This window comes from Cyprinodon tularosa, unplaced genomic scaffold (assembly GCF_016077235.1).
Source record: "Cyprinodon tularosa strain WSP-4 unplaced genomic scaffold, ASM1607723v1 ctg788, whole genome shotgun sequence".
NCBI lineage: Eukaryota > Metazoa > Chordata > Actinopteri > Cyprinodontiformes > Cyprinodontidae > Cyprinodon > Cyprinodon tularosa.
In genome coordinates this window covers 124984-150913 of record NW_024039549.1, presented here as the reverse complement: position 1 = coordinate 150913, position 25930 = coordinate 124984, and the positions used below count along the sequence as shown (strand labels likewise).

Below are 25930 nucleotides of genomic sequence, written 5' to 3'. Positions count from 1 at the left end.
TCTAAAATCAGTCTAAACCACTTTCACATTGGAATAGGAGGAGAACATCAACATGTTTTGCATAAAGTATTTGGTGGAGGACACTCATTTTGCTTTTATTGCAGTTGCAGGAACTTTTTCGGTGAATGCTATGTTTCCTAGCTATGAGCAGCCAAACATGTCCACAGTGAATGGGAATACATTATTAAAGCATCTACATTTTTCCAGTATGCAAACAGGTTTGTGCTGTTGGATACAAATGTGCTTCTAGTGCAGTTTCATGTGTAATGTGTTGCCACAATTAACAACTAGTGCAACATTTAAAGATTTGTCCATGCAATAGCCTATGTAAAACCAGCCTATTTCAGTTCAAATGAAATTAATAATATTAAAGGTGTTCAAACTATTTGCAGGCAAACATACAACAAAAGTGAACCTTTCTGCAGTCCACCAGGTGGTGGAAAAGTAGCACCATGTCTGAGCAGACTCATTTATTAAGAAATAGACAGTGAGGAAGAATAAAAGGAAAGTTGTATTTAAAAGGAAGAACAACAGGATTAGGTTAGTCCTGAACAAGTTTAGCTAAGTTTTAAATAGGCTGTCTGATTGTGAATCACATTGTTTTACTAGTAGCATGGATGTCCTTAAAATAAGTGCAAAGCTGAAAAAACAAACATTTTGGAGTTTACACAAAGATATTATTTCGTGGCAGTCATACTTTTACACCCATGCACACCTAAAAGACCAAACCCCAATCCGGCCATGGTTTATGCAAATGCAGAGCCAAGCCTTTAGCCAAGGCTGGTGATGTTTGAGCGGCCACCTGGGGGTGCTACGATGCGGTGGCCAGACCTACGAGGGATGTTGTCATCAATCTGAGCACCTAAGGAAAAACAGACACATTTTGGGATTATTGCAAGAATAAGTAGCTTTAAGGGTTAAGAAAGGTCCTGGACATGAGCTTCTGTGCCGTTATTATCAGTCATAGTTCATTTTCCTGTACATGAAATATGTCATCACAGTGAATATATCAAAATTAAAGAAAGCTCACAGAGCTAGAAGACTAACAGCAAGTCAGACAAAGCCCCTGTGATGTCTGATTTCAGGGCTTTTTAAAACAGCTTGAGATAAAACTTGTTGCTCTATGGCAAGAAATCTTCAAAACTTTCTGCTTCGTGTGAGGAAATCAACCTTATCAATTACCCCTCAAAACTGGAATTTCCATGACAAAGCAATGTAATCCTTTATGATACATTCTGTGGAAATGCCACGTTTTTCTCCAATAGTGAGGAAATGTTACTTCCTGTTACATAAAATGAAAATAAAGTAAAACAAACTGAAATAATTTTTAGATCTTAGTTAAATAATTTTAGATGTAATATAACATTTTTGCAGGAGATATTAACCTTAGTTCCTGTCCTCTTACCTAAACAACTCCAGCATTATTAGTTTAAGTTAGCCTGATTAAGCCTGTTGGTTGTGTTAATCTTACTCATCATTTGTAACCCACTGGTCCATATTTGGTCTGCCGTTAATGCAAAGAACCTCAGGATTTTATGACTGAATGTATTTAGTTTTTAGAGACAAAAGTTAAACTGTTAAAATTACCCAACACAAATGCTCCTGATTTGAGGATTTTTCTAAACTGGTTTTCTAAACCCACTACAACATGACATCATGCTACAGCAGTTGATAGAACTAGTGTTGTTGATTATAATAATAATAAAAAAAAAAATCCTCACAACAAAATAACTTAAATGGTGCCTCTGAAGTGTTCGGATACAAAAATAGCTGTTTACTGAACCTGAAAGGCTGAAGTTGGACTGATGAAGGTTGCGTATCGGCGGTGGTTGGTGAGAAGTGGGGGAAGTCTTGGCTGACGGAGAAGGAGTAATATATTTAGGTGTAGGAGCAACATCGTACACAGGGCCGTCATATATCCCTCGAGTGACACCCTGCTTGCTCTTAACCTATTAAAGAAAATTTACAAAATGAAGTTAGAAAACATTCTTTGAAAACACACACATATATGCACTTCTGTGTATTTTCTTTCTGCTTTAATTTGAAGACATTTTAAGTAAATCAAGGCATAATATCTTCTGAAATAAAAAAATATACTTGATTCAAGGGCTGCATAAAAAAGCATATCTCTTCTGTGCTGGTTTATTTCCTAAAATCTCCATAAAATATAATAAAGTTAGTGTCTCCTAGATTACAAAGGTGAAAAGCTTACAAGAATTATTAATAATTATTAATTATTAAATGTAATAATTATTATTATTAAAATCTTTTTCCAACCATTAAAGGTCAGCATCTTTTTGTCTCAACAACCTAAGGGCTTTAACTCTATCCAACAAATGTTTTTACAAAGAACCAGCAATGTTTTATTAATGAGTTTTTAATTTTGTCTAATTTGTTCAATATCATGCAGTCCTTCAAATTCCAATGCACCTTTTTCAAAACACCAAATCCTTAATGTTGCTGTTGAAATATTTTTTGGACTCTACCTGATTTCTGCAATTGACCCTCTGGTAGGCAAGGTCAGGGAATGGCTTGCGTGGTAAAAACCGACCAGTGCCCGGTTGAACCTGCAGTTTGCTGCCTTCGTAAACAATCCGGCCATGGCTCAAAACCAGCGCCGGCCCACCACGGCACTCCAGACCCTCAAAGATGTTGTATTCTGCAGCCTTGGTTGGAAAGATAGGGGTAAAAAATAGAAAAGATAAAGGGAGTCAATAAGAGGGACAAAGTGGATTTGATAATTTAGATATAAAGAAAGGAATTTATCGAAGGGCTCAATGACGGAATATTGACAATGAAATTAATTTGGTGGGGAGAGATTTTGAGGGTTGAAGAGGGGATTATAACCCTAGGGTGGCATCATGACAGGGAGTCTTGGTTAGATCCAGCATATAGCCTGAATGCATTTAAATGTGCTTTGTGTTGATTTGCATGCTTAAGGCAGATTTGCATGTTTAAAGGGGGGTATAGTGAAGTATTTTTTAGCAGCTTATCCAAAGTGCATTTTTCACAGAATGTCCTTTTCTTCAGTGAAAGTGAAATGTTTGCTTAAAGTGTTTATAAAATACTCTCATGAATATCTGTTTCTAGATAGGAAAAAAACAGCTTTCCCATCAGAATAACGATCACATTACCTCAAAATGTATAGTTAAAAAATTCCTCTACCCTGTTATAAATAATAAATACTTACCCCTACCCATACAGTAACTTTTTAGTTGAGCTTGCAACAGCTGTTTTATTTACAGTTTATAAATCTTATGCTACTTACCGACTGCTGCAGTTTGGCAGTGATTGTTTTCACACTGTCAGGGTCCCAGATAACAATATCAGCATCAGAACCAGCGGCTATGCGTCCCTTACGTGGGTACAGATTAAAGATTTTTGCAGCGTTGGTTGAAGTGACTGCAACAAACTGGTTTTCGTCCATCTTTCCCATGGCCTTAGTGAGAAAGAAAGGGAATTTAAAATGGTTATACGAAAAACAAAAGCCAGAGATCCACAAGGACCGGAAAAAACATTGAGACTGTCTTTGCTCACCACAGCCTTGTCCCAGACAAAACCCATTCTTTCCTCGACTCCATTGGTTCCCTCTGGGATCAGGGTGAAGTCGTCTTTGCCGATAGCTTTTTGTGAAGTGCTGTATGCACAGTGAGCGCTGCCCACCACCTGGAGGTCCCCGCTGAAACAGAGAATCGAAGGGACACAGAGTGATTTTTTTTTTTTTTTTGGTAAAAAAATGTCTCTGAGAACAAAGAATAAGATTACTCTGCAAAACAGAAACGTAGTTCACCTTGCAAAAGTATTCATACCGCTTAGACCTTGTCTTATTTTAATATATTACAGCCACAAGCTCTAATATTTTTAACAGAATTTGGTTATGGACAAAACCAAAGTTGTGCATAGTTAGGTAAAGAAAAAAGGTTTATAAACAATAAAGAAAACAAGTTCAAAAATTGCTCAAGCTCAATCAGATCACATAGATAGTGTCTGGGAACATCAGTGTTCTTGTCTTGCCAATTATGTGTAACAAGATTCAGGTCTGTATTTTAACAGGTCCATCCTAACACAGTTTGTTTTAATCTAATGTTAATTGTAGCTGTGTCTGCATGTTTGTTGTTGTCCAGCTTTAGGTCCCGGTCAATATTCTCATATAGTCTCAAACAACTTCCCTTTTAACTCCCAGGATTTCCTTTATTTAGCTCCATCCATCGTCCTCTCACCCCATAAAAGGTTCCAGTCTATGTTAAAGAAAAAAACATTAAGCATTATGTTATCAGTACCACAGTTAACCATAGGGATAGTAGGGCTGAGCAATTTAGCCAAAAATAACAATTGTGATTTATTTATTTATTTTATTTTTTTTATCTAAAATTGAGGTTTTGGTTGATTTTTTATTTTCATTTGCACAAATCACAAACATGCAGATGTTTCACTCTGAGTTTTAATTTTCTAAATGAGCTAACTTGTCCAGAGTTGCTGCTGGAGGTGTTGTTCCTGAATGGAAAAATGCTTCCTGTTACTCAGATGCCTGGATCTGCCTTCTAGGTACAATATTAACTTCCTCTCTATGTGGCAGCAGATTGCCACCACCTATCTAGAGTCTTATCCTGTTAAATGTAATGTGAAGAATGTTGAGTGCATCTTTGATTTGAAATTTGACGTTTGTAAACCTGCAGTTATGTTGCAAATGCATTTAATTGCGATCCCTAAAGGGACAGCATGTTCATTGTGCAGTGTTAGATTTCCTCCAAAAATAATAGCTTTGAATTGGGCCAAAGGTCTACTTGTTTTAATTTGAACACAACACATTCACCTATATGGATTCTGTTTATAATTAAATAGCTCTTCTTCTGATTGCCTTTTAAAAACAGCTTTGATTTTATTCCTCTTCTATAAAATCCAGATTGGTGAAGTGAATGACTAATATTTGTCCTGTGCTGATTCCCCAACCTAAGGTGTGGATCTCTGCAGCTCCACCAGTCACTTTGTGCCTCTTGGCTGTGTCTTTAATTAAAAAAGAGTTCTCAGGTTCCTTGGCTGTTCTGTCAGTTTTGTCAAAGACAAAGTTTTGCTATTTTTGTATACTAATCCTTTTGATGAGGAATTAAAGAGGCCTATGTGGAATTTCCAAAGCTTGAGATATTTGTTTATACCATAATGCTGCCTTAAACCTTTTACCAAAGGTCTGTCTGTGCTGCTCTGTTTCACAGTCTTTGTGATGCTAGCTTTCTTTAACAAGCCACTGAAGCTGGATTTATACTGAGATAAAAGTTTAGGCCATTGATTCAGTGGATTTTGTTAAGGGGTGACAGAGTTAAGAGGGATAAAAATTAATAAATGGATCACAGGGATTCCCATTTGTAAAGATGTTGTAAAACATTTTTCTTTTCCTATTTACAATGTTGCACTAATTTGTGCTCTTGTGTGGAAAAAAATGTGGGGAAACTGTACATATATGCAAGGTAATATACACTTGAGGGCATGCTTATTCATCAGAGATGGACTGAGGGATTGTTGCTTGTTGTAAATTGACCACCAGGTGTCCTCATTGAGCCGCTGTTTGAAGTACCTGTCAAAAAGAGTTTTTCTAACATAAAACCAGCCAGCTGTACAAGTCTGGATGGTGCAGTGGAGCTGCAGCTTCAACTCAAGAGCATTGGTTAAAGAACAGCGTAATATATATATATATATATATATATATATATATATATATATATATATATATATATATATATATATATATATTACATAAGAAGTACCGCAAACACTCACTTAAACCCTTCTTTTGTACAACACAATAAAGCCAATTGAGTGTTGGTGCTCAGTTTAGAAAAACATGTAGAAGGAGATGCATAATAACCCTCAATTACAGTAATTATTGTTTGTTCATCACACTAATATCAGGACAGCAATAATGATCCTCACCGACAAATGGCAGAAAATACTCTCTTTGAGGAAGAAGCTAAGAATATACTCTTTTCACATGTGAATGACAGCAAAGAAGCGCCTGAAGATGCACAGGAAGTGCAGAGGAGCAGCGTAGAATGAAGGAGATGGGAGGACTGAAGTGGAGATGGGAGGCACTTGGTATCCAAGGCAACAGTTGATGAGTGTCTAGGCCCTGTGCTATTTATGGTATTGGGGACAGACAAAAAGTGTGTAGTTGGAAGTTGCTGGTGGGTGTGTTCATGTCTGGGAAGAGTGTAGAAATGGGTTTGGTCTCATGGACTTTTCTCTTCCCCATTTTGGGATTCTAACATCTTAACTCTCATGATCCATAGTTTGCTTCAGTTGAACCTATTTCTAAATTAGATGATTCTTTTATTCTAGTTGCCTTGTTCTCCCTGCTCTTTCTACCTCATGCATATGTTTTCACCATCTGATTAGTTTTCACAGTCATTTATTTTGCTTGCTATCGCATTCGTAAGAATATGGAATAATTAGTGGATCTGAAAGATGCCAGTTTTCCTGTCAGCTAGATGATATTCAGTTCACATTATGCAAAGGTTACAGCAAAATAGCTAAATTAAAAACTTCCATAGTATATTTTGTGCTATTAAAACTTAAAGGGTTTGAACATCCTGCCTCAACAGAATCAAATAAATAGGATAGCTGTGTTAATTAAAAGGGATAAGAAGTGCTTGGATCTTACCAGGCCAGAAGTGTGTGCAGATGATCTGGAGTGGTGGGGTCAGGACTCAGTGGAGGAGAGGTCACATAAGCAGCTGCCTTGGCCCAGTTCTTACTCCAATAATGAGAACCATCGGTTGCCAGGCTCGCTGTAATCGGCTCCCCAAAAACCACAGAGCCTTGGAGGAATGATAGAGACAGAAACATTTGGTAAAAATTTTAAGCTTTCATTTTTACAGGTTCCCTAAAATGTTCACATTGATTTACGTTTTCTTATTGAATCACATCTAAATTATGTCAATTGTATATCATGGGATTTTATGAGATAGAACAGCACAACAGTATTGTATATATGTGAAAAGGATGTAAAAAGACACAGCATATGCATTTACTAACAACATAAATCATACACAAAATATATACAGATACGTAGCTCTGGTCTTTTAACTGCCCCCCCCCCCCCGCCGACCCAATTTCAGTATAGGAAAGACGATTTCTGTTTTGTTTCCCCGTGGCCAAAGAACCTTACTTTGTACAGTTGCTCTCAACAAAGACTATTATGGCATTATCTTAACAATGGCCTTATTTTACTCCCCATCAATGTTGAAAAATAATTAAATTGTGGAATGCACAACCAATCACCGTCCTGTCAAACTATTCTACCTACTGAGCTACAGATCTCTTCAATTCTTCCAGAACTACAATTTCCCATTTGGTTAGCTCTCTGATGTATGCTCTCCTTGCTCAGCTTGTCAGTTTAGATAACAAAATCTTTATAGATTTGCAGCAGCAGGGTCGTAATTTTCTTGAATTTTGAATAGTGCCCTATGGGAGGTTTAATGATTGGGATAGTACCGTCTAAGACAGCAATACTTTTAACATCTCCACAGATGCTGCTTGTTCACTCTCCATACACAAGTTGGATGTATACAGAGATTAGATACACACAGGTGGATTCTACTGACATTTTAAGTAATTCCTTAGTGGCACTGGATTGTTGGGGGCTGAAATGGTTAACTTGGGTTATTATTTATTTATTTGAAAAATAAAAAAATAAATAAAATGAAAATCTATCCACTTTATAAGCTCTGCCCCAACTATGTGTTAGTCTACCTGATAAAATTCTGAGTTTATGTTTATAATGTAGAGATAGATGTGTTAAAGTGTACTGGGTACGCATGCTTGTAATACATTTTAAGACCCTAAAAATAAGAATAAACTGGAAAAGATCAGATGTACCTTTCCTCCGGGCCTGAGTGATGGTGTCAGCTGCACTCTTGCTCATCACTTTGGTGATGTAGACAGGACAGTTGATACGGTTTCCAAGAGTGATGGCACGGAAAACTGCTTCAGCTTCTAGCTGTATAAAACAAGAAAGTGTTTCAGTGTTTTTCAGTGATTGTGCATTGAGCAGTGAGGGTTTAATACCAGAGAATAATTACCTCTTCGGGTCGACTCAGAGGATGGCCTTCAGGGCCAGTAATTCCCATTCCAAGGATTTTTCTTTGTTCCTTAAACACAAAATTCTGAATTATTTTCATACGTTCTAGTAACCGTTAGCATTAAATTATGAATTACAAGTTCTTTTTGAAGTTCTAGTGATGTTTTTGATTTTATTGCCTAAGACATTGACTTCAAATGAATGCGTTTTATTATTGCTCCAAATAGCAGATGTTATTATAGCATCTCTACAGGGTGATTGTATAAACAAATATGGAAATAATATTCAGAATTGTTCGTGTATTGTTAAATATTACATTTTTATCTTAAAATGCTGCTTTATCCTTTTTTAACTTGCTCAATCAACATACTATCTTAATCACCATTACATCAACACCATTAGGATATTAAACGTCAGGGATGACAGCAGCAGCAGTTATCCTCTAACTACCCCTTTTGAAAGATAGTGAGTTACATAACATGCACATTCCTCAGACTGGAGCCTGGAAACTGAATCAAGAATCATTATAGTCATGATGGACGCCATACAATTTTAACTGGACACTTGGCTTGAATGCACATGAATAAAACACAGACAGCAAATAGATAAAAAAAAAAACAGATGTTAAAACTGGATCAATGACTGTAAGTAGAAAATCCTTAAGGTATCAAAATGTTTACATGGGAAATAGCAGGAAATTATTATTAACTTAATTTGTTATGTTGTAAATTTCCGGAATTATTTTCCTGATAAATGTAGGACAAAACAAATTGTAGCCTAGGTGGATGCGATCTGTGGCAAAGCATTTGAACTTCTCTGGACTCGTGTCACATTTACCCCACCCAACAAAGATTAGTTGAAAAGATATGAAAAGACGACATGATTAACATCCAAATTATATATTTAGTTAAAAAGTGAAAGTTGAGAAACCGTAATTTTCAGATTGTTGAAAACCCAGTTTTAAACATCTGTTATTGAACTAAAGTGGGACAAATCAGATTGACCAAACACAGCCCAGGTTTCAGTAACTATTTCCGGAATAAATAAAGAATAAGATGGACCGACCAGATTTAGCTTGAAAACCAACGTCTAAATTACTTCTGCTAATTGGGGGGAACTGAGCCAGATGCTGTAGACAGCATCCCACAATGCATTTGCTTTCTTCACCACTCATAGTACATTTTTGTCTCTCCTGTGCCATGCAGCTTTGTACCACACTCTCATCCTGAGACACAACATGTTTTCAGATTCTCTATCAAAGTTTGCAAGGTGCTGAGTCCAGATCATTCACTTCCTGAGAGAGAAGAGCCAATGTTGGGCCTTTTTCAACCAGAAGGAGGAATTATCATTAACTGCAGCAGTTACCTGCACAATCAGGTCTCCATTCTCAGCATGAACCATCACCACCGCACCCAACTGCTTCAGGAAGGAGAAAGCCTCATACAACTGCAGATTTGAGAGGATAATAAGAATAATAAATGTACATTTTAAAAAGTTATAAATTCAGAAATGTACTTAGTTAAAATACAGTATATAATACTGAGCTTGTGCAGAATTTGTTTGGGTTATATCACTAATTAGGAACCTTACCTGAGTGTCTGTCATCTGGTACACATCTTTGTAAGCCATGTACAGCTGAAAGGAATTGATGCCTGACAACAAGGAAGGTTTCAAAGTGAGCAGATGATAATGACAGTAATAATCAAGGCTGTATTTCAAATCGAGAGTGAGATCTAGGTATGAGTGGTTCTCTGAACACTCTGAACATGAATCAGAGCACTCTGGAGGCTTTTCTTTAAAAGAAAAACATTTAACCAATCTGACTGGATGACTCAATTGAACAACTGAAGATCTGTGGCTGCTTACTGCCTGTCAGCTGATAATGCTACTACCACTGAAAAAAGACAATTTTCATTCACAGAAAAACATGAACAGTCATATTTGCTGGGAATTTAAATAACATCACACAACACAGTGATAAAAGTAATACCTTTAACAGTAATGTAATACTTAAGATTTTTAAATAAATTGATTGCAGACAGCTAAGATGGTGATGCCAGATAACGGCTACTCTAACTAAGCTTAATGCATCAGCTTTAGATAGACTTAGGACTTCTAAAAAGGAAAAGTTGGCCAAAGAAGTATCATGTTGTGGTCTAATGTAGCTTCTGCACAAGACGTATGAGCATTAACATAAAAATATAAAGAATAATACATGATTTATATAATAATACATCCATCTATTTTCTAGCACGCTTATCCCGAGTGGGATCGCGAGGGATGCTGGTGCCTATCTCCTGCAGTTAATGGGCGAGACGCGGGGTACACCCTTGACAGGTCATCAGTCCATCGCAGGGCAACACAGAGACAAACATGACAGACAACCATTCACACACACACTCACATTAAGGGACTGTAGAGAAGCCGATTAACCTAACCGCTTGAACCCTACGGACCCACCGGCGGGTCCAGCTGCTACATGACCTCGTAATTTTACCAAACCCCCAGTATTGATGTAAAAAACAGATTTGGCACAGTTTGGTGACATTTATGGATAAATGTGCCAAAATGGCCTCTCCGCCTAAGAAATTTCTCACTAATACCATTCTAAAATAAATATGATTCATCTGATTGAGTCCAAATTTGGTATATTTTTACACAACATTTAGATTTGAAAGTCTGTACTACTTTTTTGTGCTATAAATAATATTTTGGTAGTGTTTTGCAATGTTTATTTCAAAAGAATTTTTGGCGAGGTTCAAAAAATGCAAAATATTTTGTATTTTGTCCCTAATATTTCAGGCAGGGTCAAAGCTACAATGGTGCTGCCACCAGAAAACCATTCTATGACATCTTACCTTTACAGACGTACCAAAAGTTTCTTCTTAAATCTAATAGCTTTGAGGCTATAAGTTATTTACTTTTGTGTGTTTTTGTCAGGCAGAAATTTATTTATACCCCCTTAGGGTGTAAGAGGCTAACAGTCATATTTTTGGACTGTGGGAGTACCCGGAGAGAACCCAAGCATGCTCAGGGAGAACATGCAAACTCCATTCAGAAAGACCCCAGGCCAGGAATCAAACCCAGAACCTTCTTGCTGCAAGCTACTGCGCCACTGAGCAGCCCTACATGATTTTATTATTACAATAATCAACATATTGAATAATGTTAGCAGTTATCTTGTTGTTGTTTTTTTTTTTATCAAAGTAGCAAGTTTGTATTATACATGTTGGGTTCACCTCTCTGTGTAAATACAATTTGTGTATTTTTGTGTGTTTTTGTGTATAACAAAGTTGCATAGACTGGTAACATAATAAAGCCTTCGGATATCTACTTTGGAATCATTCCTACAAATCTGTTCCTGATAGTTGCCAGCCAAAAGGAGTAATGTGTAAAGAATGGCAGAAATAAATCACAGTTGTGTCACCTTTGTCCTGCACCAGCAGTTCCAGCTCATCCTTTACATTCTCGTTCCACTGTGGGATGTCAACATGCAGAGAGTAGTCACAGCATGCCTTTTTATCTGCAACCTCCTGCCAGCGCTCAAAAGCCTCCAGCAAACTTTCACCAGGCTGAGGGGTCACATGATCAACTGAAAACGGAAAGCAAAGTTAATCGTTATGAAAGGAATTAATTTGTTTTTTTACATTCTGACCTGAAAATGTCCAAGCTTACTGATCATGGTGGTGCCGCCAGCAAGTGCAGCCTTAGTGCCCTGGAAGAAATCATCAACAGGCTGTGTGCTGAGGTAAGGCTTCATCAGACACGTGTTGACGTCTATACCCCCTGGTATTATCATGCGGCCTTTAGCCTCGATGACTCTGACGCCCCCTGGAACGGCCAGGTTCTCCCCCACCTGCCTGCAGAGGAGGAAATACAAGAGGGTGAGGGAACAGAAAGAGAAAAGCAGTCACATGAAGGAAGCATGTGATTAAGTTTTTAATAAACATGCAGCATCTTGCAAGTAAAAAAACATTTCATTAATATTTGGGCTTAGATAGGACAATATAAAATACTTTTTTTGCCTAGTAGCTAAATGCTATGTGTGGTGGAAGAATAATGCTGCATATATCTCTCAGCATTCAATTCATACAGCAAAATATAGTGGTGGTAGCATTATACTGTGGTAATCTAGTGCTAATCTGAGCTTTATGCTAAAAAGGAAAAAAAGTAGTTTTACTCAAGCTGTATCCAGTAAAGTTAAATGCTCTTCAGTAGGCACAGGCCATTGCAAAAAATGGAAATCTAAATGAGTGATTTTTGCTTAAATTAAGTAAAAAAAATTAAGTTTTTCTTGAATTGAATTGAATTGAATTCAGATACTTTGCAAATGGAACAAGACAATTTACATTTAAAATAAGAAAAAAAAACTGCTGTGTCTTATTTTAAGTTCATATTATCTAATTATCTTGTTTTAGGAGTAAAAATGCACATTCCATTGGCAAATCATCTTATTAATCTACTAAAATTAAGGGTAAATACACTCAATTTTTTTTTTTTTACTTAATTCTTGATGGTTTTTGCAGTCTGATCTCATTTGATAGGGAGATGAAATTGAAGCTTGTGAGTGTAAACAGGCATGAATATCTTTGCAAGGCACTCTATTAGACTTTATTGTCATTTTATACACATTCGGTGTATGCAAAACAACATTTTGTTTTGTACAGCTCTCAAGACATTTCCATTTCTTAAAGTGCAACATTGATCAAATGTAAACATGGTGAATGTAAAAATAGGACTGAGATATGACACACCGGCTGCACATAAAACTAGCATTAATGACTGTAATAGTGACAATAACTTTTTGTACATACTTAATGAGCCCGTCCTCAATGTAGACGTCTGCGTAGAAAGACTGATCATCATTTACAACTCTACCCCCTTTGATCAGCAAATTTTCACCCTGCAGGGAGATCAGAGAGAAAGGATGGTGGGAGAGAGGAAAGGTTCGGATGTTCTGCATTAGATAATTGGTTATGTTATGCATATTTTAAAATATATCCATATTTTTTAATTTCCTCCAGAGAAATACTAAAGGTTAATAAATCCCTAAGTGAGGACTGTGCATGAATGGCAGTTATAGACCCAAGTTAAGAGTATATTTGAAATCTTCATTAGATGCTTCAAACTAAACAAAGTATTCATATTTAACAAAAATTACACAATATTTTCTCTTTGCTTTTGTATCAAAACTGGTACTTTTTTAAATCTATGACCGTGCATTCCTCAAGTTCTGAAACCAGCAAACTTTAACAACATTCTGGTACGCCAACTCTTTGAGAAAGGACTTTCAAACTATCAAAGTGATCAACTATCAAAGCTTGAATTTGCATTCAAAATATGGAAAATATATTTTCCCACTGAACAAGGGTCCCCACCCTGTAGCACCATGGAGAGTGCCTGGCAACAGCAAAAGAGAAAATGCTGGGTTTCCATGGTAACCAGTGATTACCCGTTGTTCAAGAGGATGACAGGCTCCTTTAATATCAGCGCTTTGGTTTAGGTTATAAAAGGAACTATGTGTGCTTTATATTCCCAAACTCATTCAGATTGGGTTTTTTTTATACATAAATAGTAACCGATGCTGCTTTGCTTATCTAAGCAATTCAGCTCCCGGTCCAACCGTCACGTCAATTGCTTTAATCCCACAGTGACAGGCGACAGGATTATACAACACTGTCCAGAGAGAGAATACGAAGTTTACTTTATTTGATGGGGGGGAATTGTCAGCTATCTCGGATTTGCAAAGAAGCAAGATATAGCCTACAAAGGGGCCTGGTGTCCTTTGCCATTGACTAAGAGTTTAATCCCATTTCTGCCTTGCAGCGGGGATTTGCAGGTCTCTTACCGTCTGATGGGGGATGCAGTTATTCCCCTGATAGCTGCTCTCAGACATGCTCCCTTCGTCTCCTCTGCCCCCCCCTCAGACTGATCGGAATGAGTCCAGCAGCCCTGCGATTCGCTAGATGTATTTACCTCCTTTCTTTTTTCTCTCACTATAACTCTGTTTAGGCTTTATTGTCACGAATGCAGCGGAGACGGAGGGCGATCAAGCCTCCGCCGTGCCTGGCGCACGTGAGTGACGAGATCGAGTGTAGCTTTGCGCGTGCGGGAAACGGAGCTGTATGGCAAGCCAAGAAGGTCATATTTCGCATTGAATTGTCGCGTTAAGATTGAAGTTAACCCGCAAAAAACGCGCGTTCTCCCGAGATTACGCCGCTTTTTACGCCGTCTTTTACCAACAAGCGCCGCCTTTTACGCGCGTCATGATAGTACCACAAGACGCGCGTTAAATACGCGCGTTGTGTCGGTCAGAACGCGCGTTAAATACGCGCGTTGTGTCGGTCAGAACGCGCGTATTTAACGCGCGTTTTCCTAATATGATAATGATGTCCTCCTATGGCAAGCCGTTTTAACATAAATTCGGCTGTTCCACCTTTACATTCAAGATATCTCAAATTGTTTTATGACTAGACGTTTTAGTAATTTAAGATATCTCTAAATATATTTTGACTAGTCAAAATTCCTATTCGGGATATCTCTAATTACATTCTGACTAGTCGAAATGACGTCAGATTTACCATTAACTTGTATGGAGACGTCAATTTAAGATATCTAGAATTAATTACTGACTATCTGAAATACACATTTCAGATATCTACAATTAAATTACGACTAGTCATAAAGGAAATTGAAGATATCTCGATTTTAGTTTTGACTAGTCATAATTCTAATTAAAGATATCTCAAATGCCACCATATTTCAAGATATCTTAAATGTATTTTAGGATAGGAGATATGCAGTTTTGACTAGTGAAAACTCAATTATAGATATCTTAAAAGCAAATAATGACTAGACTAAACAAATTTAAAGATATCTTGAATTGTAATTTCGACTATTCGAAATTCCTTTTAAGATATCTCTAAATGAATTAAAGATATCTTGAATTATTCAGCTTTTCCATTAAAGATATCTTAAATTGACATTCTGACTAGTCAAAATGACATCAGTGATATCTTGCCATAAATCAAAAACGTCAGAGATTTGCGTAGCGTTTTGGCGGACAGGTGTTGGGCTTGCTAGCTAATTGATTGTGCTATTCAGTGGTCCACAATAGCTGCGTCTCAATTTGCAGGCTGTGTTCTTCGAAGGACCCAGCCTACCCAGCCTTAGGAGGACCCAGGAGGATGCTCCGAAGGCTCCGATGGCTGGGATATGGAAATTTTTATTTTATTTTATTTTTTATTTACTTATTATTGGAGGAGGAGAGTCGGCTTTGACGGCTTCGGCGGCAGCAAAACCGTTGACGGATTTTTCTCAGGCTGGGAGAGTGCAGTGGAGTATGGAAGCCCGTTTCCGCCACTCTGTAAAAAAAAAAAAAAAAAACTATCTCAATATAATGAGATAGTAACTCAATATAATGAGATAGTATCTCATTATAATGAGATAGTAACTCAATATAATGAGATAGTATCTCATTATATTGAGTTACTATCTCATTATATTGAGTTACTATCTCATTATAATGAGATACTATCTCATTATATTGAGTTACTATCTCATTATATTGAGATAGTTTTTTTTTATTTTTTACCAATTTTTAAGTTAAAATTGAGTATTTTTGGTCAATAGCTCCCAGGTCATGTGACCTATTGATGCAAAATCAGTGTGAAATTGTTCTACTAGTCTCTGTAGATGGGACACACTCATTTGTTTTGCATTTTAACTCTTTTTTATTTTTTTTACCAATTTTTTTAGTTAAAATTGAGTATTTTTCGTCAATAGCTCCCAGGTCATGTGACCTATTGACCCAAAATCAGTGTGAAATGGTTCTACTAGTCTCTGTAGATGGGACACACTCATTTATGTTTCATTTTAACTCTTTTTTATTTTTTTTACCAATTTTTTTAGTTAAAATTGAGTATTTTTCGTCAATAGCTCCCAGGTCATGTGACCTATTGACCCAAAATCAGTGTGAAATGGTTTTACTAGTCTCTGTAGATGGGGCACACATTTGTTTTTCATTTTAACTCTTTTTTTATTTTTTAGCAATTATTTAAGTTAAAATTTAGTATTTTTCTTCAATAGCTCCCAGGTCATGTGACCTATTGACCCAAAATCAGTGTAAAATTTTTCTACTAGTCTCTGTAGATGGGGCACACTCATTTGTCTTTCATTTTAACTCTTTTTTTATTTTTTTACCAATTTTTTAAGTTAAAATTGAGTATTTTTGGTCAATAGCTCCCAGGTCATGTGACCTATTGACCCAAAATCAGTGTGAATTGTTGGGTCCCCCCTTACATGGGCCCACCACCCGTGAGAGGGGCCATAAGGGTCGTATGCAATGTGTGTTGGCCGGGGGAGGGGACCCTGGTGGTCCGATCTTTGGCTGCAGAAGCTGGCTCTTGGGATGTGGAATGTCACCTCGCTGGTGGGAAGGGACCGGAGCTAGTGTGTGAGGCTGAGAGGTTCCGGCTAGAAATAGTCTGTCTCACCTCGACGTATGGTTCTGGTTCTGGAACCAGTCTCCTATAGAGGGGCTGGACATACTTCCACTCTGGAGTTGCCCACAGTGACAGGCGCTTGGCAGGAGTGGGCATACTTGTTGCCCCCCATCTCGGTGCCTGTACGTTGGGGTTAATCCCGGTGAACGAGAGGGCTCCGCCTAAGGGTGGGGGGACGGGTTCTGACTGTTGTCTGTGCTAACGGGCCAAACAACAGTTCAGATTACCCACCCTTCTTGGAGTCCTTAGAGGGAGAACTGGAGGGTGCTCCTCCTGGGGACTCCCTTGTTCTGCTGGGAGACTTCAACGCTCACGTGGGCAATGACAGTGAGACCTGGAGGGGCATGGTTGGGAGGAATGGTCGCCCCGATCTGAACTCGAGTGGTGTTCTGTTGTTGGACTTCTGTGCTCGTCATGGATTGTCCATAACGAACACCATGTTCAAGCATAAGGGTGTCCATATGTGGTAAAAAATAAAAAAAGAGTTAAAATGCAAAACAAATGAGTGTGCCCCATCTACAGAGACTAGTAGAACAATTTCACACTGATTTTGGGTCAATAGGTCACATGACCTGGGAGCTATTGACCAAAAATACTCAATTTTAACTTAAAAAATTGGTAAAAAAAAATAAAAAAAAAAGAATTAAAATGAAAAACAAATGAGTGTGCCCCATCTACAGAGACTAGTAGAACAATTTCACACTGATTTTGGGTCAATAGGTCACATGACCTGGGAGCTATTGACCAAAAATACTAAATTTTAACTAAAAAAATTGCTAAAAAATAAAAAAAAGAATTAAAATGAAAATCAAATGAGTGTGCCCCATCTACAGAGACTAGTAGAACAATTTCCAAGTGATTTTGCATCAATAGGTCACATGATCTGGGAGCTATTGACCAAAAATACTCAATTTTAACTTAAAAAATTGCTAAAAAATAAAAAAAGAGTTAAAATGAAAAACAAATGAGTGTGCCCCATCTACAGAGACTAGTAAAACAATTTCACACTGATTTTGCATCAATAGGTCACATGACCTGGGAGCTATTGACCAAAAATACTAAATTTTAACTTAAAAAATTGGTAAAAAAAAAAAAAAAACTATCTCATTATAATGAGATAGTATCTCATTATAATGAGATAGTATCTCATTATATTGAGATACTATCTCATTATAATGAGATAGTATCTCATTATATTGAGTTACTATCTCATTATATTGAGTTACTATCTCATTATATTGAGTTACTATCTCATTATAATGAGATAGTATCTCATTATATTGAGATACTATCTCATTATAATGAGATAGTATCTCATTATATTGAGTTACTATCTCATTATATTGAGTTACTATCTCATTATATTGAGTTACTATCTCATTATAATGAGATAGTATCTCATTATATTGAGATAGTTTTTTTTTTTTTTTTTTTTTTTTTACAGAGTGGCGGAAACGGGCTTCCATAGTGGAGAGGTAACATTTACATGTTATTATTTTCCCCCACAGGGGCCTGCTAATGATCAGAATATACCAGCTATTAAACAAACGTTTGTCAGCAGATTGACGAATATGTTTATCAAATTTTAGATTCATTTGTAAGACTTGATATAAGCTTGTTTGTAACTTTAGTAATTTGAATTGCATAGTTAAATATGTACAAACCCTGTAAATAACTGACTTAAATCACTACTTTCACCATTACTAATGTTGTGTTGAGAACCCAAACGGTGTTAGATTGAGAAATAAATAATTATTTGTCTAAATTATCCCCTTACTGCCTGATTTTATTTGCAATTATATAACAAAAACAGAAAACAGAAAAAAAATTCTAAATCTAAAAACGAAAGAAAAAAAAAAGTTAAATAGTGGATCTAGATTAGGTAAAATAAAATTTCTAATAATTCATGTAGCAAAGATAATGAAAAAAGATAGATGACTGAATAAAAATAAAAATTTTTGTCTCCTTTTTTCTACAGGTCATAATGGCATGTGCTGTCCTGCACAACATCTGCCTGGGAGCCCGTGACCCCCCAGATGATTTCCCACTCGCAGTCAGAAGACTCCAAGCTCATCTGTGTGGCATCCCATCCCATCCAGTCCAGCAGCACCACCAGGGACTCCTGCTCAGTGACAATTGTGTATATATATATGTTCTCAAGTAATAATTATTGTATATCTTCCGTAAATAGTAGTAGTTAATTTTAAAATCTAATGTAGTTAAAAATGTTTTTAATAGTTTATTGTAAATACTTGCTTCTCTAAAAAATAAACTGATGTTGTCACTGAGAAGTTGTTCTAAGTTTACTTAACTTCTTACACCCTCGGGGGGAATAAATAAATTTCCGCCTGACAAAAACACACAAAAGTAAATCACTTATAGCCTCACAGCTATTAGATTTAAGAAGAAACTTTTAGTACCTCTGTAAAGGTAAGATGTCATAGAATGGTTTTCTGGTGTCAGCACCATTGTAGCTTTGACCCTGCCTGAAATATTAGGGACAAAATATTTTGCATTTTTTGAACCTCGCCAAAATTTTCTTTGAAATAAACATTGCAAAACACTACCAAAATATTATTTATAGCACAAAAAAGTAGTACAGACTTTTAAATCTAAATGTTGTGTACAAGGGCGTAGGTTTGATTTGAACTTTGGTAGGGACACTATTAGTCTGGTGTCATTGGTGCTATGCAATATGCATGCCCTTTTTTATGCTCGATGTGAGTATCCGTACTGATAAGAGGAATTCATTGTTAAAAGAGAAAAGCAACATTTTGCTCCATTAATAAAAAGGTTATAAGCTCTACACTCATTAGATGCTGTTTATCAATGTTTGAAGTATCACCGGCTCTGATGAATGTGGAATTAGGACTGTTTTCCACTTTAAAAACGGTTTCATTTGAACGACTAAGAGAGAAGGTAAATACAGTATTTTCTTTTGAAGATATAGAATTGTGCAGAGTTAAACCCCACTCTTATATTTTTACCTACTATTCTCTCTCTGTATCAAGCAAAATAATACATTCATTAAAATATTAACTTCACTATAAAAGTTGAACATCTGGGCTGTAGTTACTCTGTGTAGCCAATTTCATGTATTTCATCTGGGGCTGAAAAAAATGAATCATATTAATTGATTATTTCAATAATCGTCAACTAATTTAGTACGTGATTCATCATTAACTGGAGTATAGAGACTTTAAAACATACAGTAATATAAATGTAAAATGTGCCTTTCCCCACAGAGCAACCCACTTAGATCAGTTATTATATCAAAATTGTAAAAATAAAAACAAAAAAATGAAAACTGTAATATCAACTTAATATCAGTAAAAAGGAAATCCTCACATTTTCTTTTTTAGTTGGCTGTGGCTAAGAATCAGAAATGTTGATGGCTTACAGCCTTTATTTGCCCATTTTTCCAGCAGTCTTCAGAACTCCTGGCTGACTCAGAATATTTCGTTTTATAAAAGAAAAAAAAAGGTTTTTGTTTTTTAGTGTACAAGATATTCATTTTTTTTTAATTGGGACTAGTTTTGTAGCCTAATATTAATTGTAGTAACCGCTGCATTCTAGTGTGAATATATTTTCAATGTTGTGCTCCAAGCACACGCGGACTAGAAAACAGCCAATCAGAGAGAGAGAAGGCGGAACTTAAGGCAGAACAACCAATGAGAGTGGAGTTAAACAGCGCAGCACAGTTCCATGCGCTGCTACATGAAAGGGACTGCTGCTGCAACAACTACTGCTGTAAATTATAAACATGTTGCTCACATCCAATTATTGGTAGGGACAATTAGGACGGTTCAAAATTTTGGTAGGGACATGTCCCTATGGTCCCTATGCAAACCTACGCCCATGTAAAAATATACCAAATTTGGACTCAATCAGATGAATCATATTTATTTTAGAATGGTATTAGTGAGAAATTTCTTAGGCGGAGAGGCCATTTTGGCACATTTATCCAAAAATGTCACCAAACTGTGCCAAATGTGTTTTTTACATCAATACTGGGGGTTTGGTAAAATTACGAGGTCACGTAGCAGCTGGACCCACCGGTGGGTCCGTAGGGTTCTAGGGGTTAAATTGTAAAGAAGTGATAAAACAGATAATGTAAAAAGGTTAAAAGACAGACCGATAACAATAACTTTTATAAACAATTTAATAATTTAATGTAACAATAACAGCAACACAGAACCTCCACTTGTAAAAGACAAAACAAAACAAAAAATCAACATCTGTCCACCATCCTCTCCAATAAATGAAATAATCTGTCCATCCTTTCCCGCCTCCCTCTGCCATCTCATATCCTCCCTCATTAAATCAACCAACTCGTCACTCCTTCTTCTCTTCCTCCTTTCCCTCCTCTCTCATCCTCATTCTCTTCACCCTGATGCTGCCCAGCCTCTGCAGCACCTGGCCCTGTTGTGTCCTCAGGGATGGAGGCAATTAGGACAGGTGGGTTTAACAGAGGGCCTCTGTCCTAATACCTCATCCATGAGGACAAACCAGGGCCAGGTGGCAGCAGTAGGATTCCCACTGACCCCCTGCTCTGTCTCTGGATCTTTGCATTCCTAAAGTGGAGGAAAACAATTTGTGTCAACAGATGCTTTTTTTCTGTAGTGTTTCTTTAAAGCTATAGGAGTGTTTCATGAACTGGATGGATTGATGAAATTCTACAGAAAAAGACTACTTTGGAATGATAACCTGGAGAGGAATTTTTTCAAGCTTACTAAAAGTGTTTTAATGTAATATTATATTCATTATTGGAAAATGATTTATTCACAAGTGAAGATTTTTTAAAATGTCTCCCAATTTCCAAGCAAAACTTTTCATGACTTAAGTTACTGTAAAATAAAGAATCCTTCAGGTCTTCAGATTTTATAGCAGTGTACTTTAGCTAAACCTGTGTTACTTGTTTTATTTTGTTTTTCTTTTTTTCTATTTTTTCCTTTTGATTCTTTAAAAATTTTTGTCTGTTTAAGTTTATAGTTTTTTATCTTATAAAAACCATTATGGATTGCATCTGTTCAATTGTACCTTTCTGCTGTTTGAAATAGTATTTTGAATTTGTTTTTCAATAAAATAAAATAAAAAGAAAATCTAAGTGTGAATCAGACATGAAGCGGAGGTGCGCTTTTATTTTCAGAGGAGCTGAAGGAGGGTGCTGTAATGCTTTGTGCCGTCTAGCAAGTCAAAATCAAAAGCTAGTTGGCTTTACTATAATTTCCGAAGAGGCAGAAAGCTTTACCACAGTATTAAAAACTGCATCTGGTTATTACCTGAACCGGCCCGGGCTGCCGAATATTCATTGTTTCAGATCGGACATGGGTCGATATTAACACTTTCAGCTCCTCTAAGCCGTTTTAAGTGCGTTGTGTGTGTCGGCAGAAAGTTGATCAGAAATTCTTTGCAAATTCCGCAAGCATTCTTCAAGAATGCTTTTTTTCTCGCTCTCCACATAACCCAGAATGAAAAACTCTTTCGATATTGTGGCATTTTCTCACAATTTTGTCCAAAACTGCCAGCACCATTGAATCTTCAGGCAATTGTTTGAACAGCTTAGTACAGCCAATAAGAGGCTTACACGCAATCTCTTACTTCAGATATCTAAAATTGTAATACTGACTAGGCATAATTACGTTCGAGATATCTTAAATTATAATTACCGATGTGTGACGCTTTAAATGAGGAATCCGGTGACGTAATTTGAGATATCTTGAAAGGAATTTTGACTAGTCAAAATGTGATTGAAGATATCTTGAATTATTATTCTTCCTAATCAGATTGTAAATAGAGATATCTTAAATTACTGTTCCGGATAGTCAAAATGTGGTTTTGTCTAGTCAAAAAGTATTTTAAGATATTTGGAACGTAATTATGGATAGTCAGACGAAACCGAATTTATGTTAAAACGGCTTGCCATAGTCCTCCCTTCTTTTCCCACAGCCAATGCATTTGAACTGGTTGCATCCAATCTCTGATCAAGGCAGCCAGACCAAGAAAGTTCAGCACAGATCTGCTTTGTGGAAAACTGCACAGAGCTCAATGTTGCAGCATTGCCAGAATTCACTGCATTGCCGTTTCACAAAGCCTTAATTTTAGGAATATATCCACTACTTACACTTTGCTGTTATTTTGAATCCATTCCATGCCTATTTTCACGTAAAAACGTTTTGCATCAACATGCATTGCCAACTAATGTTTTGTATTCACAGGTATTAGAAGGAATGTTTCACCATTTAATACTACCGAGAGGGGGTGTGGTGACTTAGGTGACCGCCTTCAATGCGATCCTTTTGCTTCGTGGCAGGTTCGAATCCGACAGAGGCCGTCCAACTTTTCCCTTTATATTCTGTCTTGTCTCCAACCAAGCCCATTTATTTATTTCTTTTTTTTCTGAGAATATAATCATAAATGTAGCCTACTTCACTGTTTTTGATCCATCACCATGCATTCTGTCATGTAAAAACTTTTTATATTGTACTAATAAAATGACTATAAAGGGGACACTTGTCTTCCAGAAAATTTGTCGGTCTGACTTGTTTTCTGTATATTTTCCTGCATATCACCAACCTTTTTCCATAATGCTTTCTACAGCCATGGAGCAACTGCTGTTAAAATTAAATTAACAGGAACATTTCTGATTAAAAGTGTTATTAGTGCAATGAGAAAAAACTTGCTTAGTTGAGCCAGTGGAGGTTTGATAATCCCGATAGCTCATGTTCTCTGTCTCCTACATATACATATAAATATATATATATATATATAATATATATATATATATATATATATATATATATATATATATATATATATATATATATATATATATATATATATATATATATATATATTAACCACGTCACATAAATGTTCTTTCAGTCTGCAGATGGCGCCATATAACGAGTAGGCTACTGGCAGAGCAGCAAACAGGTGTTTGCACCAAAGCTGGGGAACAATATAGGCAAGGTGTGTCTCTTTTTCAAGAGAGAACTGGATACTGGATTCTTTCATCTTATTTATTTATTATGAACTATTATCTATTTCCCACTACCTTTGACCACTAGTCAGTACATTTACTTATGTGTACTAGAACAAGATCCAAATGTGCAAGAGTGTAATTACATTTTCATTGTGGAGTAGGAGACAAGGTATGGGTGCAGCACCTTCTATTGGGGGTGTATCCAGAAAACAGGTACTACGTTATTTAGATGTTACATTTAATTTTAACAGCAGTTGTTCCGTGGCTTCAGAAAGCATTATGAGCTTGGGAAAAGGTTAGCGATATGCAGGAAACATACAGAAAACAAGTCAGACAGACACATTTTCTGGAGGATAAGTGGCCCCTTTAATGTCATTTTATTAGCACAATGTAAAAAGTTGTTACATGACGGAATGAATGGCGATGGATCAAAAACAACAGAAGTGGGCTACATATATGGATTATATTCTTGATTAAAGGCAAGAGAGAATATCAAAGGCATAGGTTTGATTTCAGCTTTGGTAGGGACACTATTGGTCTTCAGTTTCATTGGTCTAATGTCATTGGTCCTTTGCAAAAAGATGCATACTCTTTTTTTTAATGCTTAATGTGAGCATCAGGCTTTGATGTGTTTAAAGAGAACAGCATAATTTCTTCCTAGATTAATACAAATCTTATAAGCACTACACTCACTAGATGCTGTTTAGCAATGTTTGAAGCATCACTGGCTCTGTTCAATGTGCAATTAGGACTTTTTTCCACTTTGAAAATGTTTGCATTTAAACTTACCAGTAAGACAGAAGGTAAATACATTCCTATTTAACCAAATATAGTCTAAATATGCCTGTTATATGTTGACGTATCGTGTTTTCTTTTGAAGATGTATAATTGTGCAGAGGTAAACAGGTGAAATCCACTCTTATTTTTTTATCTAATATGCTCTCTCTGTGTCATGCAAAATAATACATTCAACGGACGGCAAATAAATGTATTGTATTTACATGTGCACTGGAACTATAAGAGGAACTGACACTGAGGATTTTGAAATATTAACTTCACTGTACAAGTTGTACATCTGGGCTGTAGTTAGTCTATGTAGCCCATTTCATAAATTTGTTCTATGGCTAAAACAATTAATCACATCTATCAATAATTTAAATATTCGTCAACTGATTTAGTAATTGATTAATCAATAACTGGAGTATAGAGCCACTAAAATGTGCCTTTAAGCCAATAGAGCGACCCACTTAGAGCAGGAATTATACCAAGATTATGAAAAAATATGTAAATATTTTGCATTTAGGACAAAAAAAAAATTTTTAGTCTGTCAATATTCTCCATCCAGAACTCCTCCAGAGGAAACGTTTCTGTTTCACCTGGGGTCATTTCGTAAAAAAATCTACTTTAAGGAACCTTTGGGTGATCTGATTATTAATCAATTCATCAAAAAAATAATCAACAGATTAATCAATTTGCAGAATAATCATTAGTTTCAACCCTTATTTTATGGTAACGTTCCAAACACATTTCTTCCATCATGCAGCAGTGAAGGGCAGCTACTTCACCCTGAGGCTGCCCTGCATCATTATATCTGTTTCCTACAATCATATAATGTTTCTATTCTACAAGTGCGTCTATAATAGTAAAGGATTAAATGTAACAACCTTTTATCATCATCCTATATTGCTTGCTGTTTAAATAGCTCCTTATGTCTATTTTCTTTTTTAGTGGCATCATCTATAAACACAACACTAAGAATCAGCCAAAGTTTATTCAAATATAAAATCACTTTTAACAATTATAAAAGACAATATAACACTATCTTATCTGTAATGTAATAGTATCCAAAATAAACAGCCAGATTGAAGCATTATTTACCAGAGATTAATGTACTAATTTACTTATGTACTGTGTGGAAATCTAGAAAAATAGAATCAGTGTAAATAGAGTTCCTCTGTTTGTCTTCATCCTATTTCTAGAAGTAGAATCAATTAAATAGAACTATTTTTAAGTGGAAAACAAAAAAATTGAAGAACGTCAGCATCCTTCTCGTGTTGTTATGTTCTACAAAATAAATTAAAAGCTTTTATATACACCTGAACTGCCGTCAAAAAAAAGGAAAACAGTAATAGAAAAGAAATATTGGTGAAAGGGAATCAGAAATGTTGATAGATTACAGACTGCTCATTTCAACAGCAGTTTTCAGAACTCCTGTCTGACTCAGAATATTTTGTTTTATAAAAGAAATCCTAACTTTGGTTACTTTCATTTCTCAAGTTCCAAAAATCCAAACTATCTCCTGCTTCTTCACAGAACTGCAGTCAGAAGCTTTCGCCTGTTTTAGCCTAGAATAAGAGTGGATTTCACCTG

The 25930-nt window shown here is 36.3% G+C and overlaps 1 protein-coding gene across 2 annotated transcripts in view; it reads right to left on the bottom strand.

The window, feature by feature from the left end:
- Nucleotides 1-751: 751 nt before the first annotated feature.
- The window catches only part of crmp1 (collapsin response mediator protein 1), a 29385-nt gene continuing 4206 nt past the window's right edge, over nt 752-25930 (bottom strand). Inside the window, exons 1-14 of one of the 2 annotated variants that reach the window (XM_038271022.1) lie at nt 13920-14162; nt 12886-12974; nt 11747-11931; nt 11499-11663; nt 9662-9723; nt 9437-9517; nt 8073-8141; nt 7870-7990; nt 6653-6809; nt 3538-3679; nt 3269-3439; nt 2487-2666; nt 1784-1949; nt 752-862 (exon numbers count right to left, since the gene is read on the bottom strand). In XM_038271022.1, the coding sequence (XP_038126950.1) occupies nt 771-862; nt 1784-1949; nt 2487-2666; nt 3269-3439; nt 3538-3679; nt 6653-6809; nt 7870-7990; nt 8073-8141; nt 9437-9517; nt 9662-9723; nt 11499-11663; nt 11747-11931; nt 12886-12974; nt 13920-13967 (1728 nt within the window). In that variant the 5' untranslated portion in view covers nt 13968-14162 and the 3' untranslated portion in view covers nt 752-770. Of the gene's footprint in view, nt 863-1783; nt 1950-2486; nt 2667-3268; nt 3440-3537; nt 3680-6652; nt 6810-7869; nt 7991-8072; nt 8142-9436; nt 9518-9661; nt 9724-11498; nt 11664-11746; nt 11932-12885; nt 12975-13919; nt 14163-25930 lie in introns of those variants that run through there. The other variant, XM_038271021.1, reaches the window with a different exon arrangement.